Source organism: Otolemur garnettii, unplaced genomic scaffold, assembly GCF_000181295.1.
Source record: "Otolemur garnettii isolate 467f Iridium unplaced genomic scaffold, OtoGar3 scaffold00068, whole genome shotgun sequence".
NCBI classification, from domain to species: domain Eukaryota; kingdom Metazoa; phylum Chordata; class Mammalia; order Primates; family Galagidae; genus Otolemur; species Otolemur garnettii.
Window position 1 is genome coordinate 1,231,474 of NW_003852463.1, and position 26,550 is coordinate 1,258,023.

The following is a 26,550-nucleotide window of genomic DNA, read 5'->3' on the forward strand; positions in this document are numbered from 1 at the left end:
AGGTAATTCCAGGTAATTCAGTTCCCAGGAGGGACCGTCATCCCTGCTCTGCTTACGGACTCCTCTGGAACAGACACTCTCTGAACCCTCCTCTCAGCACTGCCCTCTGCAAGCACACATGACCACAAGTCCCATAGCCAAGAGCTATTCCCCAGGATCTGGGGAAGGCCCAGAATGTGACTCCAGAAATCCTGAGGCAACCCTCGGGGCAGTGCGTGGACCCCTCTCTCCTAATAGCCACCTCCACGCCATGCCTGAGAGGCCCCCAGGGAGTGCTGGACCCCAGGGGCAGGTGGGCAGGTCTTGTTTTGAATTCCAGCTCAGCAGCTTCATTATCTGGGAGGCACCAGCACATCACAGGCTCTCTATGTGTGTCACCTCATCTGTACAACATAGTGCTGTTTCCAGCGGTGGGGAGGCTCACATGAAATACGGACTACATTACCTGGGGATGTACGGACACGCAGGAAGCCATCAAGTAACAGCTGCAGTCATTGCCACTGTTGTTATCATTCTCCTCAGTCACTCCAAACCCTCTCTACTGCTACCTGGTGGCTCAAGATCTACCTCCACTGTGAACATTCAGGACACTCTAGAAACCCAGAGCAGAGTGAGCATGAACACGTGACGCATGTGAAGGCCACGTGCATCTGCGGGCATGGGACAAGGACGCGTGCATCTGTGGGCATGGGACGGTTAGACAGGACAGGACAGGGAAGAGGCTGGGGGCGGGGTGGGGGGCAAACAACATGCTTGCGGCAGGTTTCTTAGGAAACTACAAAGCTACATGGCAGAGGACCCAATACGGTCCAGAGAGAACACTGTGTTGAGTAATTATGGTTGGTATTTGAGGCAACTTATTAAGAAACCATCTCATATTGCATTTGTTTTCTGATCATTCATTTGTGAAACTTAATGTTTGTGAGCCAATTGTAGGATTTATATAGGAGACCACCAGGTCACAGGGAAGGTTTCTTTTTATTGTTAAGCATGATTTTAGCTTTGGATAATAATTTTAACTTTTAAAAAATAATAATATACAAACATCTGGTTAAAAAAAGTTCAATCAGTACAAAAGCAGAACCATCTCCTTTTTTCTCTACATCCCCAAAATAATCACTATTAAAGTTTCTTGGGTGTCTTTAGGTGCATTTATTTTATAAACAGAGGGGAAGCTGTAACACACATTTTTCAAAAAAAGGTGTGAATTGCTGTTCCCAAAGATGTGTGTTTTCAAGCTGGAAGATAATGCCATATTATCTTTCTAAATGTTTATCAGTTTCTTCTCATCCGGTGTGCTTCACTCACCCACATCCCAGGTAGCAATTAATCTTCACCAACCTGCTAGACCAAAGTGATCTCTCACTTTTTAAACTTGGTTTCTTTCATTTGAGTGACGTTAATATTTTGAAATGTTGACTGGTCTTCTGGACTCCTTTTTCTGTGAATCATCTGTTTGTGTCTTTTCTCTCTTTTTTTAAAAAAGATACTAATTTTTTCCTTGATAATCTAAAAAAGCTCTTTGTATGTTAAAATATGCATCTGGATTATTATGGCAATAAAACAATGAAAAGACAACGGCAGGTGTGAGAGAGATTTAGTAGACTAAAGGCCCAATATGTAGATGTCTTTAGCACAAGAGAAAATTAAGGTGTGTTAAGCGATGAGCATTTTGTATATAGACATTATCTCATTAATCTTCAATGACCCAGTTAGGCATTATAATCCCAGTTTTACAAATAAGAAAACTTGACTCAGGTCAAGTAATTCAAATCAAGGTTCAAATCCAGCTCTGGCTCTAGCCAGGTTTTCTACTGCAATAAGCCATGGTGCTGCTCATGGGAACATGATAAATCCTTAAATTAGGAATTCTTAGCTAGCAATGCCAGAAGCATAAAACCCAGAGGTGGCAGCAGCCCCCAAGCTAGGCTGGGTGATGAGGAAGTAACGCTTTGGCTTAGAAGTTGAATCACTTTGTAAAGATCATAGGGGTCCATCTGACTCCAAAGCCTGTGACTGTCCCTATGCACCACACCCACATCTTTCCTGGCTCTGGTTCCTGGAAGCCATAAAGTGGTGGGAAAGAAAGCAAGAGTGGCCTGAACACAGCCCACTCCTGAGCTTCCAGGATGGCCACGCCCTTTCCAGACCCAACCTTCCGTATTGAGGGGAGGCAGCGGTAAAGGAAGCAGCAGGTACACACCAACGGGCAGGAGGTGGCATCCCCTTCTCCCAGAGGGACCCGGGACTTGTTAAATGAAGCCTACTGCTGCAGGCCCTTTTTCAGTAGTCACAATCAGTGCTCTCTCACAACAATACCAAACCTCTGTTCCCACCTCACTGCAGAGTTCCAAGTGCTTTCTGCTGAAGATCCTCTTCATTAAAAGTGCTCCCACTCCTACCCCCCAAAATTAAAATAAAATAAAATAAAAGACAAGGGAAGGGGCACTAACTCTCTACTAAAAGAAAAGAAGGTACTCAAGGAAATGCCACAGCTAAGCAGAACTGGCAATGGAAGTATTGGTTGTGCCACCTCCCATCAAATTGCCCAACAGTTAAGATTCAAGTGGTTCCCTCTGGCGGGGTTTGGCTGCTGATTCATTTCCCATTCAGAGTACTATTCTGCCCACTTTCAGCTCCACTCTTATCAGGCACACAAGGTCAGCAAGATAAAGGGGGTTCAATTTCTCTGGGAACTCCCCTGTCACAGAGAAAGGCCGAGGACTAGAACAGCCCTTGACTAATTGCCTGAGCATGATAGACAGTGTCATTTTAGTTGATGTGACATCAGTAATTTATTTGAACAGTCATCACTCCAGCACTGTTAAAAGTATGTATTAATAGGTGGCACGGTACCTGACAATGTCTGTGTATTTTCTGAAGGGTGAGGGGCAAGGGCCAATCGAATTTTCCAGCAGGGTCTATTTTCAATCATTAGGTTCTTGCCACTAATTAAAATAGATCACCACCTGTTCATCTCATCAGGCGTTTGGGGTAGTGTGCCAACCAGAGTGACCAGGAGTGACTTGCTAACAGTTCTGGTTTAGTTTGATATTTTTAAGCAGCAGTGCCCCTTTATGAGCTCCAAAGGCCCCCATTTTAGACAAGTGGGTTTTGTACACATCTTCCCAATGTTCTGGAGGTGATAAAAGGTGGCAAGGGCTGTCCTTAGTGAGGCTTAAGGGTGGCTAATTAAGGCATGTCCCCCCCTTGTACCTTCACTTTCAGTTTTACTTCTCTCTGCTTCTAGCTGCCTTTTATATAAAATTCTGTGTAATTCATTTGGTTTAAATTTGGAAATGTGGCTAAAACCTCCAAAATTGAAAAAAAATCCATTTCAAAAAATGCTTGCAAATTACTACGTTAAGAGTCAAAACTGAACTCATTCTAGGACCTTACAACAAAAGACTTCCATTCTGCAATTAATTGTTGCAACACTGAGAACCGAGGATAGTTACCTCTCAGCTGCCTGGTGCCGCATGCACCCTAGACTTGCCAGAGAGAAAGTGAGCAAGTATCATGATAAGAGCTATTATGGAACGAATGATTATTTCTGCTCAGACAAGGCAGGCTTCTTAGAAGGCAAGATGAGACAGCCAAGACCTAGTGAGTATGAAGAGAAGAGGACATATACAGGTGTGGAGGTTCCCTGCATGCTTGGTCATCCAGTAAAGCAGGACAGAGGTTTGGCATAACTATGAGGTAGCTCTGATTTATGGCTGCCAAAAATGGCATATCCAGAGTGACTATAACATAGAGCTCATAAGACACAGCTAAAAGCACACAATAGGATGCTGCCTGTGGTTCAGTGAGTAGGGCACCAGCCTCATGTACTAAGGGTAGTGGGTTTGAACCTGGCCCTGGTCAAACTGCAACAACAAAAATAGCCAGGTGTTGTGGCAGGTGCCTATAGTCCCAGCTACTCAGGAAGCTAAGGCAAGAGAATCGCCTAAGCCTAAGAGCTGGAGGTGATGCCATAGCACTCTACCAAGGGCAACAAAGTGAGACTCTGTCTCTAAAAAATAAATTAGTGCCATTGCCAAGGACTTTCTTTTGTTCTTAAGGTCAGACTATTTTCAGAAGGGCCCTAGTATCACCATGGAGGCTGGCTAGAAGTCCTCTGTACTAGTCCACCTGAACAGCTATGAAGGCCTGGGTTCCAGGACCATGTAGAGTGGTTAACCACCACAATTTGTCCAGGACAGTAGAGTTTTTTTATGACATAGGACTTTCAGTGGTAAGCCTGGGAGAGGCCCAAGCAAATCAGGATGGCTGGACTGTATCAGATCTGACGATAAGCCTCTGGCCCTTCCTTGTCACCCAATACTTGAGACATGCAGCCTTAACTTGGGAGTGGTCAAAGACACACCTATACTTCCACATCCAATTCCAGTGCACCTCCAGCCTTACAACAGCATTTCTAGGGGCCCGAGGTGACTGCACTAAACATTCCCATTTTCTTCTACAGAGGGGCTGGGTTGAGAGGGCTTTATTTTTTCCTTTTAGGGCTTGGAGCACATGAAATACATGGTTAGTTCAAGCTCCTAGATCACCTTTGGATAGCACTGTCCTGGTGCTTTTTTTACTCAGGAAATTTTTCTTTTTCTTTTTTTTTTTTTTTTGCAGTTTTTTTTGCAGTTTTTTTTGGCTGGGGCTGGAGCCAGGTTTGAACCTACCACCTCTGGTATATGGGGCTGGTGCCCTCCTCCTTTGCGCCACAGGTGCCACCCTAGGAAATATTTCTTAAGCTGAAAATATGTGCCAGTCACAGAGAGGTATGGCATAGGCCTCACAGATGGGAAATCATGAGATCACTCTTCAAAGGATTAAAACAAGATTATTTCAATATTGTGTAGGCTTTGAGCATATTAAGCTTTTTAGGTAGGCAGACCTAGATTTAAATCCTATTTTAACATGTATTAGTGATGTGATTTGGGGTAATTTATCAGAAATATGACACATGGGCTTCATCATCTGTTCAAAAAAAGGAGGAAATAATCATAACCTTCTAGCCAGCACCTCCACTCTAGGGGAGGTTATGATTATTCCCCCCCTTTTTAGGGGGGAGGGAATAATGTACACACACGTATACATACATAAGTCGTCAAGATTCAGTGTAATCAGGTGCGATTCCTGGTATGTGTAAATGCCATCTGCTGTACAGAGGCTATCTAGTAGTACAGTCCACACCACATAAATACACTTAGCACTAGCTGTTGATTTATGTCTCCCCTGCATGGTTGTTGATATAACACAGAGCAACCAAGATAAGGGCTTCTTTCAGGTTTAACTAGCTTCCATGCAACCTATTACCAGCCCCGTCTCCCTTTATCATATCATGTGCTTACATTATATGGCCCAATATCTCTCTCTAATTGTTTTGTCTGCATAGGCCTTATCTCTCCAGCACAATTCTCACTCTTCAAAGGCAGGCACAAGGCAGCTTAGCACAGAGGACCTTGCCTCCAGGAGGATGACTGAATGAACAGCTCAACCTGTTACTAAAAGAAGAATTAATGCATAGCGTATTTGTGCTAGCAGTGTAGGGGGCGCATAAACATAAAACATGCCACCCGTGGTGTGCCCAAGGGCCCACGCATTGGTGATGCTTCCGGCAGAGGTCAAATTCCAACGCTGCCATTTGCTCACTATGTGATTTTGGGCAGCTTGCTTAATTTTGCTAAATCTATTTTCTTTTTCTTTAAAATAAAGTTCAGAGTATGTAACATCAGATCACTGTGAGACCTGATGAGATGGCTCGAATACAGCGCTTAGCTTACAATTTTTATCATCATCATCGCTGTCAGCATCAGCAGCATCATTCCCTGCTCTCTAGGGAGTTAAGTCTGGCTAGAGGATGGAGATACATTTACCTATGAAAACAACTCACCATTCAGGGAAGTGGAGAAGGATTAAATGATCGACTTGACAGTGCCTCACCTTCTCTCTGCCTTATAAGGCATAGTTATGTCCAAATGACCTTGCCAAGACAACGAGGGCACAAAGATACCATAAAGACACTTTATTGCTAAATTAGAACAGGAGGCTGGAACACTTATAGATTTTCAGTTGGGTTCTACTTGAGCTTCTTATTTTACTTGTACAGAGCCAACTCCTATTTACAATCCATTTTAAAAGATAATAATCTGATTTGCCCTGGAAACTTTGGTTCAGCAACATGAGCCAATGTAAACTGTGAATCTAATGGCCATAGAGTCAGGGCTACCTACACTTGAATCTCAGTACTGTCACCATCTGACCACAGATGACCCTGGCAACCATCAACCCTCTTTTAGCCTCAGCTGCCTAATGTTTAAAGTGAGACTGTCTCTCTTCTAAGGTATTTATGGAGAGTAAACAGATTAATGTAAACAGGGTAGAGACAGGGTAGATGCTCATTAAATGAGGTCAATTATTCCTACATCCCTCTTAAGAAGGAACTCTTCTTTGAAAGCCAGCCCCCTTGGATGTGTGTGGTGGCCCTGACAGAACCGTAGGTAGATTCTCGGGATCATAATCACATGCACTGCTGTCACCTAGACCAGGGCTGCCTACAGAGAGGACAAGGTGGTGTGGTTCCTGGCAGATATTGATGAATGCTTTCTTTACTCAACTCTCCACTGCAAAAAGACGGGGGCGGGGGGGGGGGGCAGACAACAAATACTGGTGAGGCTATGGGGCAGGGAGAACTTTTATACATTGTTTGTAGGAGAGTAAATGGTTTAACAAGTTGGGGAAAAGGTCAAGTAATTCCACTCCTAGATGTTTACCCAAGAAAATGAAAACATGTGACTACAAAAAGGCTTGTGCAAGAATGTTCATAGCAGCTTTACTCATAAAAGCCCCAAACTGGAAACTGTCCAGCTGTCCATCATTTCACATCATATATGATTTCAATCATATCACGGAATCAGCAACCAGAAGGAATGAACTGCTGATAGGCACTCCAAGGATAAATGTCACATTATGATGAGTAAAAGAAGATTCAGATAAAAAACAGATACTGTTTGAGTTATTTACGTGAAGTTCTGGAACAGGTAAAACATATATGTGGAAAATATTAGAATGTGATTGCCTCCAGGAATGGGGGACAGGGATGAACTGGAAAGAGGCCCAAGGGAACTTTCTGCAGTGACAGCAATTTCTTCTATCTTGACAGAGATAGTATTAAATAGATGTGTGTATTTGTCAGCTGATCAAATGATAGAATTAAGATTTGTGATCACATTACATATAGCTCTTACATCAAATGTCAAAGAACAAATATTAAACTCTAAGATGTATGCTGGAGTTTCAGGGTTAAAATGAACTGATTTCCACAATTTATTTTGCAATGCAGTTAATAAAACAAGACGGACTGATGGATGGATGGATGGACGAATGAGTGCGATAAAACAAATCTAGTAAAATATGGATGTTCACTATAGAATTCTTTCAGCATTTTTAAAATTGGGGGGAAATGTGAAAGAACAAATAAAGGCCTTTTTTTTTTTTTTGGCCGGGGCCAGGTTTGAACCCGCCACCTCCAGTATATGGTGCGGGCACTCTACTCCTTTGAGCTACAGGAACCGCCTAAGGCCTTTTTTTATATACCCTGGCTGACACCTTTTTTTATATACTCTGTCATCTGAGTAAGACATCTTTGGACTATCTAAATCTACTGTACTTTCCACTATGCCAACTGCATTTCTTCACACTGTGTAGTCCACACAATCTTGAAGCATAGGAACTTCAGAATTGGCCTTGCACATTTCGTCCTTATGGGGCTCGGGGGCTGCTGACTTACCCACCTTCTTACAGAGAAGCCATAAACCATGCCACAGACGTTCATTAGCCTACATGGTACATGAATGGCCCGAAACTTCCTAATGTTTCTCCTAAAGTTTTGATCAGGACTTTTATTACCATTAGATAACTGGGGCCCGTATAAAAAAGAATCCGGGACTAGTCTTCACTCCAAACTGCAGAGCTTTCGGAGATGGGATGAACACTCACACCTGCTCCCTCCACACTAATCAACTCCAAAATTAAGAACCTGAGAGGGTCACTCACTTTTTTCAATAAATTTGGCACTAAGTGTGCCTTCTGCAGTGGTGGGCTGTGACTGCAGGAGAGTTTCCCTAGCACATGTGGGAAAGTCACATATCTGATTCTCCCTTAACACTGATTACTCTGAAGCATACAACTTGAATTTGAACATATTAAAACCTGCAGTTCTGATTCTGACCCTTCACCCTACACTGGTCTGAAACTACACATTTCATTTCATACCTGGCAAGAAGTAGCCAACTTCATAAATGTCAGTGTAGAATAAGACTGGGCTGAGGATCATTTAAGGCAGCAACTTTCAAACTTAGAAGTTGAAAAACATTTAGTAGGTTCCAACTTGCAACTTTCTTCAAGAACAGAAGACAACAGATCTGACTGCATCATGTCTAAAAATAAACATAGGGGCTTGGCACCTGTGGCTCAAATGGCTAAGGTGCCAGCCACATTACACCTAACGTGGCGGGTTCGAATCCAGCCCTGGCTCACCAAAACAACAATGATGGCTGCAACCAAAAAATAGCCAGGTGCTGTGGCAGGCGCCTGTGGTCCCAGCTACTTGGGAGGCTGAGGCAGGAGACTTACTTGAACCCAGGAGTTAGAGGTTGCTATAAGCTGTGATGCCACGAGTTAGAGGTTGCTATAAGCTGTGATGCCACAGCACTCTACCCAGGGGGATAGCTTGAGGCTCTGTCTCAAAAAAATAAAATAAAATAAAATAAAAATAAACATAGGTCCCCAAAACTTCTGTTTTATTTTATTTATTCTTTCTTATTTTTTCTTTCCTCTGTGCAACCCACTTCAGTGCCAGCAGCCTATCGACACAGAGGCCAGGCAATAGTTCAGGGCCACAGTTTGCTCTGGCATGGGGCACTATGAGAGGCCCAGGGGAACAGGCCCACCATAAATCCAAACCCATGCATTTGTTTTATTTTATATAAATATTTACATATAGGTGTTTCTTGCCATGAAGATACAGTCCAGAAAAGTTAGCAAGCTATTGATTTAAGGATTAGGTCCCTCTGGATCAGAGTTCTGTTCTGAGGTTTAATTTCTCAGATTTCAAAAGAAACGCTGGGAATGACTGAGCTGAGAAAGGAGGTTCTGAGAAAGATGGCACTGAACAGGCACCACAGGGGCAAAGACTCATCTCCACCAGCCTGGGTGGCAGCAGCAGTCCGGGCTGTGGCCCCAGGCCTTCCTCTCAGCACTTCACTGGGGTACCAAGGACAAAGGAGGATTCTTGTTTATTATGATAGTCTGTGTTGACTTGGGAGTCACCAGTCCTCCTTGCCACATCCCAAAACCCACACCCTCAACTGAGAAAGCAAACTTAAGGGCCTCAGTGCTGACCATTCTGCTGCTGCTGTTTATCTTCTCCTCCCCAGTTCCATTTCCCTTTTTCTCACCAGAAATAACACCTATCAGTTATCTGGTATACATACGCCAATTTATAGATGATAACTTTACGATGTGTGTATATGTGTCCAGAAGCAATGTAAACAAAGTCTTTGAGGGGCTATTAAAAAATCTACATTCAGGGGCGGCACCTGTAGCTCAATTGGCAAGGGCACTGGCCACATGCACCTAGGGTGGCGGGTTGGAACACGGCCCTGGCCTGCTAAGCAACAATAACAATGACTAAAAAAAAAAACATAGCCGGGTGTTGTGGTGGGCACCTGTGGTCCCAGCTACTTGGGAGGCTAAGGCAAGAGAATCACTTAAGCCCAAGAGTTAGAGGTTGCTGTGAGCTCTGACGCCACAGCTTTCTACCCAGGGCTACAGCTTGAAACTCTGTCTCAAAAAAAAAAAAAGAAAAGAAAAATTTACATTCAGTTTCTATAAGACATATGCCCTCCCAAAAGTTTCCACTCATTGTTTGAGCTGTATCCATATATGTGCTCATTTATGTAATGTGTGCTGTACAGTATCCCATATCACATGAATATACCCTAAACTTTCCAGTATGCTGTCACTATCAGCAACATTGCTATGAACGTTACTGGACCAGGTCTCCTTGGATTCATGTGAGAATTTGTTCAGGGTATATAATTGGAAGTGGAATCACTCAGTTTTCATACAGACACATTTTTCCCTTTACTAGAGACTGCTAAACTCAAATGATAGGATAACCACTATTAGTAGTCCGATACATATCTTTGAGACTTTATGCAGCTGAACATACACATGTGTATATGCAATCTGCAAATATGAATATAGATACATGTAACTATTTTACAAAATGAGATCACACTCCACATAATACTATAGCTCACGTTTTAGAATGGGTGACAGAGGACTCTTGTCTTCTGCATTAATTAACCAGTGTCCATTTGCCATAGTCTGGATGTGCATCCCCCTAAATCTCATCTTCAAACTTGACCTCAATGTTGGAGGGGCAGTCTAATGAGAGGTGTTTGGGTCATGGGAGCAGATCGCTCATTAATAGATTAATGCCCTCCCTGAGCCTTCCGAAGCTAATGAATTTGTCAGAACATTAAATTAAAACATTGGAAATAGGTGTGGTTTCCAGTCAAGGAGTGGTAGGTGCAGCAAACACACCAACCCGGAAGGCACAGAGGAATAATTCAGCGGCCCCTCACCTCAAGGGGCTCTGTGAAGGGCTGTGACACACATATTCAAAATAATCCTAACAAGGTCACACCCTCTGTTCTGGGTCCAGACTGGGTCCTAAGGCTTCTGCAAACACATATTTATTTTAGGAACTGTACAAAGTCTTGTTAGACAAACCAGGTCTCTAGAAACACTAGGGAGGTGAGCTTCAAGGACACAAATGTGGAAATAGCAGACATGAAGAACACAAACAAGCCCTGAGCCACACACCACCACCACCACCCCATCCCCAAGGCCCCTCTGCAGACACCTCCCCAGCCACCAGCCAGTGTCTTGGAGATCTCACCTCCTTCAGGTTCCAGGCGCTGTGCTCCCTGGTCCTCCCACTGCCCTGGCAGCTGCCCTTTGGGCTTTTTCCCCTGCCCCCTAGATGTTAGTAGCTACCCCCCACCCCCAGGCCCTCATGGGCCTCCCAGCTGCCTTGTCTGGGAAATGGAGGCACCTACTGTGAAGATTATATGAAACAGGTGTCTCAAAGCTCTGACTCAACCACACGCATCCTGGGGCAGCTGGACTCACCCTCGAATCTTCTCTTCCCCACCTGCCACTGCCAGCTGCCAGGCACCACCCACCAGGGCCACGTCTGTGCTCTCCCAGCCTCACATGACCCTCCTCACCCTGCAGATACTGCAACACCGCAAGGTCAGCTCTGCTCACACCCCTCACAAACTGGCATTTACTCCCCAGCGCCTACTGAAGGACTCAGTGTTCTAGGCTTGCACGCAAGGCCTTCTGCAATCTGGCCTGTCCCACACCTTTCTGACCATAACCCTTTTCTTCCCTATAATTAAATCACTTTCTGGGTGCTGCCCCGTGAAATTAGGATTCTGTATCCAAATAAGAGGATTAAATCGAGCTTAACAGGTTCATACTGCCGGACTTAAGAGCCTTTAATTGCTTCACATACACAGTGGCTTTTTACATTTTCCCCAAGTTTATTCAGACTTCTGGTACTTTCAAGACACAATCCAGGACAATCAGTGTGGCACTGTTTCTCTGGCATGCCTATTGAAGGTGCCGGCTGAGGCATGTGTAGGTGGGACAGAGAGCGCCTGCCATGGCCTGTGGTTGTGACCATGTGAGGCATGTTTGTGGTGGTTCTTCGCCACCACTCTGTGCAATTTCAGTGGGGCTGTCAAATCCAAACCAAGCCAAGCAGCCTTTCTCAGCACATAGGTGGAAAGCAAATGGCTGGGACGGCTTCTCCCTTGACTGCCAAGGTTGCTGTCTGTACCAACCCACAGTTTTCCATTCTATTCCCTGGCTGGTTTCTGAGGCGTAAAACCAAGGACCCTTCACTCACACATGGTTTCTTGGGTCCCTGAGCAAAGCCAACAAAACCTCCCCTCAGCAATGAAGAGCCCAGCGCCACCCTCCAGCTGCAGTACCTGTCCCGTCTGGAGTGGACCTCACAAAGGTGGGCAGCATTTTCACTGATGCAGTGGGGTGGGTGGCAGCTCTGAGCCCTTTCTCCATCTCCCTGCGAAACCGCTTGGAAATCTCCAAAAGGGTCTCATCAGAGAGGCGCATGTGGTAGAGATACTGGTCAACCTGAAAGAGGAGGAAAACGAGAGTAAAGGCTCTGTGTTAAATAAAGTAGGCATTGGCCCATGTCAGGGAGCACCATGCAGCCCTTCAAAAGAAATATTTGCTCTATAGAGAAGGTTGTTATGAAAGACCAGTACTAGGAATTGATGTGAAAGGATAGTGTCTTAACAAAAAAAAAGAAAACTCTAAAAATTAAAATTATAAAAAGAGGTTTAATTTTATTTCTAGAGAACAGTACAGATCAGGGAAAAGGATTATTTGAGAAGAGGTAAGTTCTTTTTAGAATGGTTGAGTTCGAATGCCTGTGACAACATCCCTGGAACCAGGGTTCGTTACCCTCATCTCTTGTTCCCCACACACCTCACGTGGCCAGTCACGTCCCTCCCATTGCCCCTGGCCCTAGGCCCAGTAGCCACAACTCTTACCTGGACTTATATGACCCCCCATTCTACTTTTACTTCTTCATCCATTTTCCACCCCCAGCCAGACTCCACTGATCCACAGCTTAAAACTTTCAGCACTTCCCATTGGAACAAAATCTGAAATCCTTCCGAGGATCTGCAAGGTCCGGCCTCTGCCCACCTCCCAATCTTATTGTCATGTATTTGCATTCTGTGCAGAAACTATCCCTGGCTCATTTCCCCAACTTCCCCAGTCTGGGCCCTGTGCATCCAGGACCTGCAGTCTCTTACCAATCCTCTCTCTGCAGAGGCCTCCTGTGATCCTCCTGAATGTAACAGTCAAGGCTCCTTGTTATTCCAACCACTCAAGCTTTTCCCTTCACGACACCATCCACAGTTTGGAAATATATATTTAGTAGTGTCTGAACCATAAGGACAAAGGGGCTAGAAGAACAGTGTCTATGTGCTCAGCTGTGCATCCACCGGAGCCTAGAATGGCGCCTGACATATAGGAGAGGTTCTATGTACATGATGACGCAACCGCTCCTGTGCTCAGCAATGGTAGAAATACTCCCTAGCCATTTCATTGACCTTGCCTTCAACATTAATCTACGTGAACATTTCCCAGATTTAACACCAGGAGAAGGAGAAGTATTAGGAGCCCTTTCAGATGGTTTCCGTCTTGGAAGCTCTAATCTGCCTTGGCCATGGATAGTCCTAGTTTTCTCCAATCAAGAAAAGGTCTGGTAGAAACTTATCCAAAGAGACATACAAGTTTCCCCACTATCACTGTTCCCAGCAGCAGTGTCCATGACAGGTGGAGCCCCTGGCCAGTAGCAGAGCAGGAGTGGAGAGACTCAGGAGTATTGGACCAGCTCTCAATAACGCCTTCAGGTATGAGTGGCATAGCCCCCACTCCGAGCAGTGTCACCAAACTGAGGCACCAGAAGGTGCCTTTCCAACTCTGAAATTCTAGGACTCCAAAGAGCAAAGCTCAGCAGATGACTGCTACCACTGTCATTCCTGTGAGAAACACAAGTAGATGGTTGGCTGTCCTTTGCCCTTGCGCAGCCTGACAAAGAAGCGCGACTTTTACAATAACTTTCTCAACAAATATGCGCATTACGAGTAGCGCCTTCCATGCTTTCCAGCGGTTTTTTCAGGGCCCCTTGAATTTTTTTTTTTTTTAACTAAGCTTGCAGCCTAAGATTTCCAGAGTAACAATAAAAGATGTTTAATCCTTTGAGAACAAAGAACAAATCCAATGTCCTCCTTTGTGACAAAGTAAAAGAGAAAAGTTTCCGAACACATCTTCTTTCCAGGTTGTATCCTAACTCCTTAGGGAGTTTCGGACATACTCTTCTTTGGGGTCTATTTTTGTCCCTGTAGAATAATGACATTGGTCCTGCTCAGATCATTTCAAGGATCCTGACTAGTACTAATCTTTTATCACTCTTCTTAGTCCCCAAAGTTGAAAGACCAGAGTCCGAGGAAATGCTGCAAACAGCTAGGAGTCAGCAAGGAGGGTCTCCAGCCATCAGCCCAGCCCCCTCCACAACCGCTGAGGGTTTGAACACAAGGCAATCGCGAGATGCAATTCTCACCTGGAAGGTGATACAGGGGTACAGAGGAGGAGCAGAGAATGGTAGAAGGGCAACTTCCTCCTGAACAGCAGCCCCAAACCATTTCTCACTCCCTGGTCTTCCGGAGAGAGACCAGGCTTGTCATGTTAGGTTTGGAACTACAGAAAGGAGGATTTCCCAGAATTTCCCTATTGCCAGCATTTATTTTTATTTATTTATTTATTTAAGAGACAGAGTCTCACATTATTGCCCTTGGTAGAGTGCTGGGGCATCACAGCTCACAGCAACCTCCAACTCCTGGGCTGAAGCAATTCTCTTGCCTCAGCCTCCCAAGCAGCTGGGACTACAGGTCGCCAGAACTATTTTTTTGTTGCAGGTGGGCCGGGGCCAGGTTCAAACCTGCCACCCTTTGGTATATGGGGCCAGTGCCCTACCCACTGAGCCACAGGCACCGCCCTGCCAGCATTTATTGAAAGCCACCTCACACTAAAGTCCATAGGACTAAATCAGGAAGAATCCAACTGTCCCTTCTGTTCTTTTTTTTTTTTTGAGACAGTCTTAGTCTGTCACTATCAGTATAGTACCATAGCATCATAGCTCACAGCAACCTCAAGCTCCTAGGCTCAAATGATCCTCTTGCCTCAGCCTCCCGAGTAGGTGGGATTACATGAGCTTGCCATAATTCCCAGCTAGTTTTTCTAGCTTGTTAGTAGAGATTGGGGTCTAGATTTTGCTCAAGCTGGTCTTAAACTCCTGAGCCCAAGTGATCCTCCCACATCAACCTCCCAGAGTGCCAGGTTTACAGGAGTAAGCCACTGCACTGGGCCTCCTGTTTGATTACTGACTCCTGGTACCTCACTCACCTTGAGCCCACTGTCCTGAATCTGCCTCAGTCCTCCAGGGCTCCATCCCCCAAGCTAAGTCACTGACCTCTGCTTCCTACAGGGTACATCCCCCAGGATGACATTTGACAGACAGGAGGCAAAAGGGTGAAGCTTCCACCTGACACCAAACAAGCCCCCTCCCTACTGGTGAAGTGTCAGAGTCCAGGCTTCTCCAGTGATCCTAGACACAGGGCAGCTCTGCCCACCCCAGAGGCTTCCCAGTCCAGATCCAATGACACGTTGACTGGTCACAGCTTACACATCTTGGTGCTAATATACAAAATTTCAGGCCACCCAGGCCAGAGACTAATGCCAGGCTACATCCAGCCCAAAAAGCTCTTGTGGGCAACAGTGATAACAGCAAGCCCCTAAGGAAGCACCTGCTCCATGCCAGACCCTGTTCCCAAGGTTTTGCTCCCATTAACTCATTTCATCCTCAGAAAGCCCTCTGAGGTAGGTAGTGTCAGCCAGTCCCTCTGTGCTACAGAGGAGAAGGCCAAAGGCTGAGCTAGGACAGATGGAGCAGTGGGGCTCACTTATACTCTTGTCCATGCTGCTAAATGACTGTCCCTTTCCGCTGGAGTCTGTACAGGCCAAGTGTACAATGCAAGCTGGCCATGCCCATTATAGGCATCTTCAGTTCTAGTCATTCCCTGACATAGATGCAGAGGGCAGGCAGCGGAGAGTGTGGCCCACAGAGCTGGCTGAGCAGGTCAGGGGGGCAGCAAACATTTCTCTGGACTTTGTCCTCCAACCTTGCTACTCTCCCAAAGAAAGAGAGTTCCACAAACCTCCCTGATGGATGCCTCTCCTCCCCCACACACACCCTCCCTTGGTGGCTCTGGGCCTTTTCAAAGGCTGAAGGAGAGAGTTCCTATGTGGAAGAGCAGAGGTCTCACCACCTCGTCCTGAGCGAGAAGTCATGTACACAAAAAAGCAAATTCTATAGCAGCCAAACTTAGTTTATGTTTGATGTTTAAACTGCTATGAGTTGTTGGAAATCCAGTCAGACACTTCTCATCCTCAGCCCTGGAAGAATCAAGTTGCATGGTCACCCCTTACTCAAGTCATGTGCCCTTCATTCAGTGGGTCTTAACTATGTGTCACGTATCCAGTGATGATAATGATGATAGCCACAGTGGCTAAACATTTATCACATTTATCAGGCATTTCTTTTTTTTTTTCCTTTTTGAGACAGAGTCCCACTGTGTTGCCCTGGAGAGTTCCGTGGCATCATAGCTCACAGCAACCTCAAACTCTTGGGGTCAAATGATCTTGCCTCAGTCTCCTGAGTAGCTGGGACTACAGGTGCCCACGACAAGACTACAGGCACCCACCACAATATCCAGCTAGTTTTTCTTTTTTTTTCTTTGCAGTTTTTGGCCAGGGCCAGGTTTGAACCCACCACCTCTGGTATATGGGGCCGGTACCCTACTCCTTGAGCCACAGGCGCCACCTGAGATGGGTCTCATTCTTGCTCAAGCTGGCTCTAACTCCTGAGCTCAAGTGATCCACCCACTTCGGCTTCCCAGAATGCTGGGATTAGAGGCATGAGCCACCACGTCCAGACAATCAGGCATTTCTTATCTGTCTGGCATCATCCTATAACTTTACTGACTTGACCTCCATCATCTTCTTGTAAAATTTCTGTACCTGTTTTACAGGTCAACTGGGTGGTGAGGGGCAGAGCTGGTATTCAACAGAGGCCTACTAGTTCTAATGTCAGGCCCTCAGGATCACCACCAAGGTCCTATGGGCCCCTCTTAGCCTGGGGGTGATGCATGCCCTGTGGTTTCTTAAATAACCCCCAAGACTCTAGTTTCCTTCCCATCACAGGAAGACAGATTAAAAGAAAGGATATGAAATAGCTGTGAAAAATGCTAAGGCCAGTACCTTGGTCCAAACTTCCCCTCTTTCATCTTGGTCAAAACTCGGGAGTAGATGGTACCTGGGCATTATGATGCACCCACTCAGCCTATTAGGGCCACTCAGGTAGGGATGATTAATTACCTAATGTCACAGCTTCCTCCACACGCCAGCAGTGCCCACCCAGCCTTGGCAGGCACTGTGGCATTGAGTGAATGGTAGACAAGGGAAGGAGAAATCAGAAAGAAGCAACAGCTGCCATTTGAAGACAGTTTTCCTGGATTGGGGGTACAGAAGTGGATGCAGCTTTCAGAATCCTGCCCACTCTCAGCCTCCATGCAGCAGAGGGAGGGAATACCAAGCCCAAAGTCCTGAGAGAAAGCCATTTAGGAGACACCATGTGTACACACAGCAGTGAGACTACAGATAAAAAATATTCACTCTTAGAAGGGAAAAGGCCCCTTGGAGTAAAACCCCACTGAACACAGCATTGGAGTTTGTCTACCTAATCGATAGTCACCTGACCTAGGTTTGAATGCTTCCAAGCCTGAGAGGCTCCCTATTTCCCTAAATTCCATTGTTGGTCAACTCCAGTTGAAAGATTTTCCTCAATCAGAGATAAATCTGCTTTAAGATAACTTCTGCCTAATTTCCATTCTGCCACTTGTGATAAGACTTTCCAAACGTGGCTGCACATCAGAATCACATGAGGAGCTTTTTAAAAGCAATAAGAATTCCAAAGATCCATACCAGACTAACCAAATCGACACCTCTCAGCCTGGGAGCATGGAATCTTCCCTTCTCCTCTGGCAGGTTTCCGCTATGACAACAATGTGGAAATGGTGGGCCCTGTTCTGGGCAACACTGCTTAAGATCATTTTGACCACCTTTCTGCCTAGGGTCTTTGAAAGTGAGTAGTTAAGATATGAGGCCAAGTATGTCTCTGTGAAATAATTCCCTGCTGATCCAGGGTCCCTGGAGTTAGGAAGACAAACCCTGCACTTGTTGTTAAGAAATTTAAGTTGCTGAAAAACAAGAAAATTAAAAAAAAAAAAGAAATTTAAGTTGCTGGAAACCATGAACACAGAATCCTTCCGGCCACCCCTCACTTTGCAGCTGGTGGTGGTGAAGAGTTGAGGGCTTTGGCATGAGAATCGTGAGCTGCAGCATTTGTGCGGGGTGTGTGACGCTGGAGGACTCACTCCCCAGCTGAGCCCCAACTTCCTAACTGTAACTTGGTATGAACACAACAGTCATCTGCAGAAGTGAGATGACAAGGGTAGAGCTCTACCTGGCCCCCTTTCCTCCCCACCCCCACCTCTTTCTCCTAGAGGTCTCTCTGCCCAGTGGCACCTTTGGAAGATCAAGGACATTTCTTAACCCTATTCAGTCACACTGGAGTAAACAAAGCCTGGCTGCTTCCCCAAATTGTTCCTTCTCTTTCTGTGGTGTACATGCAGGATGCTTCTCTTTAAGTCTCCTTCTGGGAGAGAGGAGGAAAGGTGGGGACATTCCGAGCCAGGGTTTCACAGGCAGGCCAGAGCAAAGCCTGGCTCAGACACAGGGCTGCTGCCTGTCTGCCTGCCTGCCTGCCTGCCTGCCAGGAGGCGAGGGTGTGTGCTAGACAGAAAGAGATAACAATTCTAGTTGATATCTATTTAGCAATGGTAAGATTTAAACTTCCTCATTGGGCAATTTTGGTCAGTTTCATTTTTTCCCATGACACATCAGTCTGACACACCTGTTTCCTCTACAGAATTGAGATTGGTGACAGAGGAAGCCCTAAAGAGAACTTCACCCCATCCTAAAGAGGATTTTATAAAGATAAAATAAGTTAATGCCCCAAATGGGAAGCCATTAACACCCATCCCATTAAGTGCCCTCATATTCCTCCAGACCAGCACTAAAAGGAGGGGAAATTCTGCCACAGTAACGATGCAAGGAACAGAGGCAGCCAAAGGTCACCCCCACAGAGGCTCCACTTCAAAGTGGGCAGTGAGCATGGTGAGTCAGATCCAGCCTTGGCCAGGTATGAGGAAGCTGGGAAGGAAAAGGCCTGCAGTGCAGAGCCAGAAAGGGATCTCAGAGAAACTGAGGCCCTGTAGGGAGCAGCCTTGGACAATGTCACACAGTACAGACTAAGGAATCCTCCTTATTACCCAAGTGAAAAACAACCCTGCTGTCCTAGAATTGTCCATCTCATTTTGCAGACCAATTCCAATCAAATGGTTGGTGGCCAATGCCTGCATCCCAAGGCCTTCCCAGTCCCGGTGGGACGTGGCCCTGATCAAATTGAGAGCAATATTCCAATGCTGATAGTTTTTATAAGAAGTACTACATAGTACAAATCTTACCTTGAGTACCCAAAATGGGAAGTGTAGAAGGAAAGTCTAAATCCGTAAGATTCCTATCATTCAGACCCTAACTATTAAACACCAATTATATACAAAGCACTATGGTGTACAGAGCATAATTTTAAAAGAAATTCTGGAGATGAATAGTAGTGTTGGTTGCACAACAATGTGAATATATGTAATGCCAATGGATTATATGCTTAAAAATGGTTAAAATGGAAAATTCTGTCATGCATATTTTATCACAGCAAAATTTTTTACAGTAATCAAGATCCCCACTCTCTGGGCCTTTATAAGACAGCAAAGAACCTGGCTTATACTGTAGACCCACAAGTGCCTTGGAATGCATGGAGGGCGGAATCTTGGCAGGTAAGAATGGAAGCACAGTGGAAGGCAGTCCATGCAAAGTGTCACAGGTTTAAGAGACCTGTCGGGCTAGCATTCACAGATGTCTTCTGGACTAAGCCATCTCAGTGTATAGATGTGGACGTGGGGACAGCACAAGGCTCAGGAAGTACAGGCAAGCCCAAGATGGTGGAAGATTATGAGCTACTCACCTCATTACATTAGATGCCCACAAAATGCTTATTAGTATGGTTTAATTCTATAACCTTTAATCAAGAGACCACAGGAAGGAAGCATCATGAAGACCTATCTACAGTGTAAAGCTGCTGTGCCGTTCACTTCCCTCCCCAGCCAGGAAAAAGTGTGGCTGCCCAGACACATTGTGCTTCCTGCTACAGACCAGTGAGATGACAATGGCTGCCTCATGAACTGTCCTTTTCCTTGACTTCAAAAAGCGGAAAGCTCTCTGCCAAGGTTCCTTTGGTAATCATCCTCGCCCATTTGATGACTCTTGTTCTAGAAATCATTTTACTGAAAGCTGAACCAAATCACCAAATCCCTTTAATAAGCAGAATGAACTAATACATGAATGAGCAAATGCTCATCAGTCATTTCTATAGGACACACCCTCCTCGTAGAAGGGTGCATTCGAGTGATCAAATAGGATAAGAAAATGACTCCAACAAGCTTAGAAGCCTCAGAGTAAAAGATGCAAAGACCTAATCTTGGGATATTTCTGCTTTAATATCTAGAACCTCTTCCCAGGGAGCTTTCTTTAACACTTATGTTCTTGTCCTGAAGATGGCAACCAGGTCATCTAAATATTAGGCCAATGCTCCAACCTGGCCTCCTTGTAAGAAATTTTAAAAGGACCAAGCCTTCTGGGTGCCAAGGGCCTTATGACCTGTTCCATCTGCTTTAAATCAACCACAGTCAAAACAAGGTGGTATAGGAAATATACACAGCAATAAGAGTGCACCCCCAACACCACATGCAACAGCGTAGATGAATCTCATAGCACAGCATAATACTGGGTGAAAAAGGCCAGACGCAAAAGGCACATGCTGTATGAGTTCACTGATATTATATACAAAAACAGATCTATGCTGTTAGAAGTCAGGGTAGTGAATATACTTAGTCGTGGTAGATAGGGGAAGGGTGTGTTAGAGCCAGAACTGGGCTGGTACTGGTAATAACCTGTTACTGGGACTGAGTGGTGGTTTCTTGGTGTATTTGATTTCCTATGTGTATTATATTTCAATTAAAAAGATGTAGAAAGGCTGAGCACAGTGGCTCACCCCTGTAATCCCAGCACTTTGGGAGGCTGAGGCAAGAGGATCATTTCAGTTCAGGAGTTCAAGAACAGACTAAGCAACATGGCAAGATCCCACTTCTATAAAAAATAAAAATATCAGCTGAGCATGGTAGTGTTCGCCCACAGTCTCAGCTACTTAAGAGGCTGAGGCAGGAGGATCAATTGAGCTTCAGTCAAGGAGTCTGAGGCTACAGTGTACTATTGTGACACCACTGCATTCTAGCTCTGGCAATAGAGCAAGACACTATCTCAAAAAAAAAAAAAAAAGTAAGAAGAAAAAAAAGCAGGTGGCCCAGACGTGGCTCTACTCCACTACACGTAGCCAAAGAGCCAAAAGAGATCAAAGAGGTCAAGAGAGGACAAACCAAGGGAAGATTCAGAATTTCAGTCTGTCCACACACAGCCTTCCAGTGACTCAACAAGCTGACACATGCTTGCAACTTACCTCCAAAAGAATTTCACATTTTTGTATTATTCCTTTGCCAGAGTTTTTTTTTTTTTTTTTTTTGAGACAGAGCCTCAAGCTGTCCCCCTGGGCAGAGTGCCGTGGCATTACAGCTCACAGCAACCTCCAACTCCTGGGCTCAAGCAAGTCTCCTGCCTCCGCCTCCCAAGTAGCTGGGACCACAGGTCCCAGGTAGCTGGGACCACAAGTAGCTCCGCCACAACACCCGGCTATTTTTTGGTTGCAGCCATCATTGTTGTTTGGCGGGTCCGGGCTGGGGATTCGAACCCACCACCTTAGGTGTACGTGGCTGGCGCCTTAGCCAGTTGAACTATAGGCGCCGAGCCTCCTTTGCCAGAGTTTTACCAAAAGTCTTTGACAAGGAAACTGAGACTTAGAGAAGTTTCCCCAACTCCAGGCCTAGTCCCTGGAAGGACCCACAACATCCGGCGAGTGCCTCACTTGGGGCACAGGTGTGTTCATCCTGGGAAAGCCAGGTGACTGCTATCAGTGACCTCATTAATAATAATGCCCGCACAGACTCCTCTTGGGAGGGCTGAGGCTGTACAAAGAGCAGCAAGTTTATCCTGTAAAATTGCCAAGGCAGGGCCAGATGTTTCTGATAAAGAGAAAAAAAGATGAGCTGGGGAGGAAGACACACAGCCCGACATGGAGCTATTAAGTCTCCTGCTGACCAAAGGTAACATTTCTGCTGCAACACGTGCTTTGAATGGGACAAGCAGGACCCCTGTGGGCACTGCCATGCCACCTCAGGGAGATGGCAGTTCTGACACACCCTGGACACATGTGCCTGAGGCTGTGGGGGAGTGTGGAGCCAACCAGGGAGGCACACACCAGGCCACTCCTCCAGGATCCTGTTGCACCACTGTGAGTCACAGGGTTTCCTGTTCTGCCAGCTCTAGCTCTCAGCTGCCTCAAGTTACCGCCAGGCAGACCTCAGGGGGCAGCACCTGTGAGGGGTCCAAGAGATGGGCACTGGGGCTCCCGGCCCTGGGTCCTCTGTCCTCAGACATTCTGTTCTGACTGCGGGCAGCAGTGCAAAGGTGCAATGCACCCCAGATGCACAAGACCCTGGCACAGAGCACTCACCTACAGATACTGACTGAGCACCAAGCTGAGCGTACCAGGTCTGGGCGCTGAGGAGACTGGGAGAAAGGAGACACCAGCCTCTGCCAGCAAGGGGCTCAGTCTACTGGAGGGAGGTTACCTGTGTTGACGAGTAATTACAAACTAAAAGTAAGGTCAGACCATAGGCAGTTTTTTACTGTAATAAAGTAAGGATTTACAATGACTTAAATCACACACATTAATACAAATCTGAGGAGTATTTGTCTTCAAAAGGTTAGAAACATGTAGCTGTTGGCCCCACTGCCTAGAATATTCTCCTCCTCTGGGCTTAGCAAACTCCCACTGGCCCTCCAGGGCCCAGCACAAATGGCCTCTCTCCAGCCAGTGCTGCCAATGCACTTTTGACACCTGTGTCTTTCATCCTCACTGGTCCCAGAGGACTAAAAGCACGGACTACATGTACCCAACTTCTTATCTGTGGTGCCAGCAGCTAACTCAATACTTGAGAAATAGAAGGTGCTCAAGATGGTTTACATACAGCGGCCTTGAGAAGGCAAGAGAGAAGAGATGGAAGAGTAGCCTGGTGAAGGGGGAAGAGCTGGCCTGCACCCTCACTGCATAGGATCCTGGTGGCAGCATCGCTTCCTCCCCATCTACCTGGTGCCCTGCCTGGCACACTGGCCTCCCTAGAGGTCAGACTCTGCCTTTTTCTCGTCACTCCCTGCCAGAGACCAGGGTCTGTTCCTAAGCCTTCTGTCCCACGGTGGCATGGCACGTAAGCCCCTCACTCCAGGTTGCCACCTGTCCAAATGCTGGGCCAAATCCCTCTGTGTCTGTCCTTCTTCTCCATATCCCAGCCCCAGACTCTCCCAGTCTGCCCCACTCACCCCAAGATCACATCCAAAATAGGCAAGGCACCCATCTGCTGCTGCTTCCCCAAGACAATCTGTTTATGACACTGGCACCAGCATACCTGTTAATAGGGCCTTCTTTCACTAATGAAAGTGGCTCAGTTTGGACAAGAAATTATAGAGTCCTCTAGCCCACTAGGCAAATCCTTCCTTTGTGGGGAACCCCCACCTAAATGATGAAAGTTCACAAATGGGCATAAAAAGGAAACATGACAGGGATCAGTAAACTGGGGTCCACCTCTGAGGCTCACCCTATGTGAACTTGGACTGGTCCCTTAGTACACAGCACCTGATATCCTCAACTGTAAAATGAAGGGTTAGGGCTATAATGATCCCAATGGTTCATTGAGATCCCAGCTGGCACCTGACACATAACCGCATGCAACTGAAACAAAACTGACCATCTCAGTTGTCCCGAGCAGCTTTATGCTGGGGGCTAAGGGCAGCCATTCTGGAGTCAGATTGCCTGAGACTGAATTCTGGCTTTCCCCCAGACCAGGTACTGTCCCCTTTTGTGCCTGGCCTCTTCAGGCCTGAGGGTGGCTGGAGTTACTATAATACAAACAGCTGATGGGACACAGCTAAGAGGGCTGTGGAGGGGACTGAAACAGGAAAAAAAGAATTTTTTCTTTTTACAGAATATGTAGCTTTATTTACAGAATCTTACCAACAAGACATTTATAGTTCATAGAAGTTCATTTTCTTTTCTAATTTCTTCTCATAACACCTAAGTTATTGAAAAAAATACTGTGATGAAATTGCAGAACTATAAAGGGAAATATGAATAATAAAATCTTAACTTCTCTTGCAAAAATCAGACTTTTCTTAAAAAGCAGATTTCCAGCTTATTACCATCTTTTTGGAAGAAGACTTACTAAAAACAGATCTTAGGTTGCCTAAACAACCTTCTTCTTTAAATCCTCCAGGAAGGATGAGCAAGAAAGGAATAGCTCCAAGGTGACAAAAGATACAAAATACCTTTAGGGCAAGGACAATGGCAACTGCCCATCCAGGGAGGAGGTGGGAAGTAGCAGAGCCCCTGTCCCTGGCTTACCATTCCTGCATGTAACATACTTTCCTTGCTAACATTATTAGGAGGAGCTGGTCCACCCAGAAAAAGAGAAGCTGAAGCTGCTAATGCCAGGGGTGAAAAAGTCCTCAAAACAACTCTTCACATCTTGGACTCTGATACATGCAAATCCTTAAAAGAGCAAATACAACATTTAAAAGTCAAAAAGAAGTTGCCACATTTTCAACTCAGGAGGCAAATCTTTTGCCAACGGCAACTTACAATCAATTTACAATCCGTCGGATGATCTGAGTGTCTCCACCCCTCCTAAGCACCAGCTAGGACTGACCTCTGCTCGAATTATAGTTTAAAGAGGATTTCTCTTTGAGACAGCTGTCTATGAAAAGAAATTTCTTAGCTTAATACAGGTGTGTGCAAAAAGGGAAAGCACCCTACTATTTCATATTTTATTTTTTAATGTACTAAAGATTACATTTTTGAGCTCATCTCCTAAACTAGAAACCCAATAACTCTAAGTTGGCATTCTACTCCCCAAGGGTATTTTTAAAGAATGACAGGATATACTGGGAATGCTAAAATTACCGATTTAATGCAGCAGTCTGAGTGAAGTAAAGCAAAATCTTCCAGAGTCTTAAACTTTGAGTGTTATTTTCTGCTAGCTCCTGAAAGCAGCTTGAGAAAAATAAAACAGAAATGAAGATTTATTCTAAAACAATAACATAAAAAGTTAAGATTCCAACATTCAAGGAATTGGTTCTTTGGTAAAACTGGGCCATAATCCTATCCGGAGTCAGTCCTGATATTTAATCTAGAATCTTGGTTGCTGAAGTTTTCCTCTTTCTTCAGCCTATTCTCAAATCTATCAAAGTTAGCAGGCAAGGTAAGGAAAAACTTTGAAGTATCACCAGCAGTTTTCCTGCTCTTATTCTTTTTAAGAATATTCCTGGTTTGCAGGATGTTTCCCAAGAAGAAAAAGCAAAACAGATGCTGCTTTTTAATAACAGAGGGTGGACATTTTTTCTGTGCAAGAACAGAAAAAATACAGGTATTGGCAATGAACCAGCACTCTTGATAGCCATGAACACAAATCCGTTTGCAAACATGGCCCCTAGGCTACAGGAGAGATTGGCTCCCCAAAGTAGCTAAAGAATCTCACATTATCAATAAGATAATAATAAACCAGTTCACCTAGTGAACCTGGAGATTAGCTCCCACTGAAGCCAGAGTTCTGAGGTGAGGGCTTCACAGCGCCTGAGGCTGACCTATAGTTTCGTGGACATGTATATCCATCTATTTTCTGGAAAGAATTAGAGCAGTTCATATTCAATTCAATACAGAATTCAATCTTTTTGTGGGGAGAAGAGAGGAAGTGATAATGTAGAGAAGATATTTAAAACTCATTTGCAGCATAATCCTCAAGGCCACCATTCTGCAAACATCCACAGTGCCCCAATCCAAGTTTCTGACCTGGTAGGTCAGAGTCCTCTATTATTTGTACTTTTATTTATATAATTAGCAGATCCTAAATTTTGCCTGCACTGATTCCATTTCTGATGACCAATCCTTGTCTAAGTAGAACATAAACTGAAGCCTAATTCTACAAGTCAGGGGAGGATAGTTTGTGCAGTCTCCCCTCTGACACTAACACTTTGTTTGTGTTCAGAATGTGCTTCTGGAAAGGCAGCTAAAAATCTCTCAGCAGATGAAAGGGGAAGAGAAGGTGGAAATTACAGCAAAATTAACTGTTTTCTTGCAGAGCTCCTGATCCTCCATTCTGTCAGTGCTGACCTGAGAGAAGGGATCCAGGCAACTACACCGTCATGTTAGTTCACCTGGACAGCCAGGAACACCAGGTGCTGCCAGAGAACCAACATTCAGCACCCCAGTGGGAACAAAGGAGCCTCTTGACAAGATGTGCATTGTCTGCATCCTCATTCTACTTCCCCTCTCGCAGGAAGATCCCTGCCCCTTCTCCAACCCTACTTCTCTGCTCTGATTTTCAGTTCTCTTTGAGAAGTAATAGGCAACAGAAAGAACAGACTTTGAAAAAGTGGGATGGATTCCTGTCTCCTGTCTCTTCTCTGTGAGACTAGGTAGAT

The 26,550-nt window shown here is 45.4% G+C and overlaps 1 protein-coding gene and 1 non-coding gene across 2 annotated transcripts in view; both read right to left on the reverse strand.

The window, feature by feature from the left end:
- Nucleotides 1-26,550, reverse strand: part of HK2 (hexokinase 2) — a 66,184-nt gene that overhangs the window by 29,387 nt on the left and 10,247 nt on the right. The window contains exon 2 of the mRNA XM_003793361.2: nt 12,069-12,231. Within this exon, the coding sequence (XP_003793409.1) occupies nt 12,069-12,231 (163 nt within the window). The remainder of the gene's footprint in view (nt 1-12,068; nt 12,232-26,550) is intronic.
- Nucleotides 8,832-8,967, reverse strand: LOC111726513. The gene has a single exon (XR_002774275.1). It is a non-coding gene; the product is annotated as a small nucleolar RNA SNORA42/SNORA80 family (small nucleolar RNA).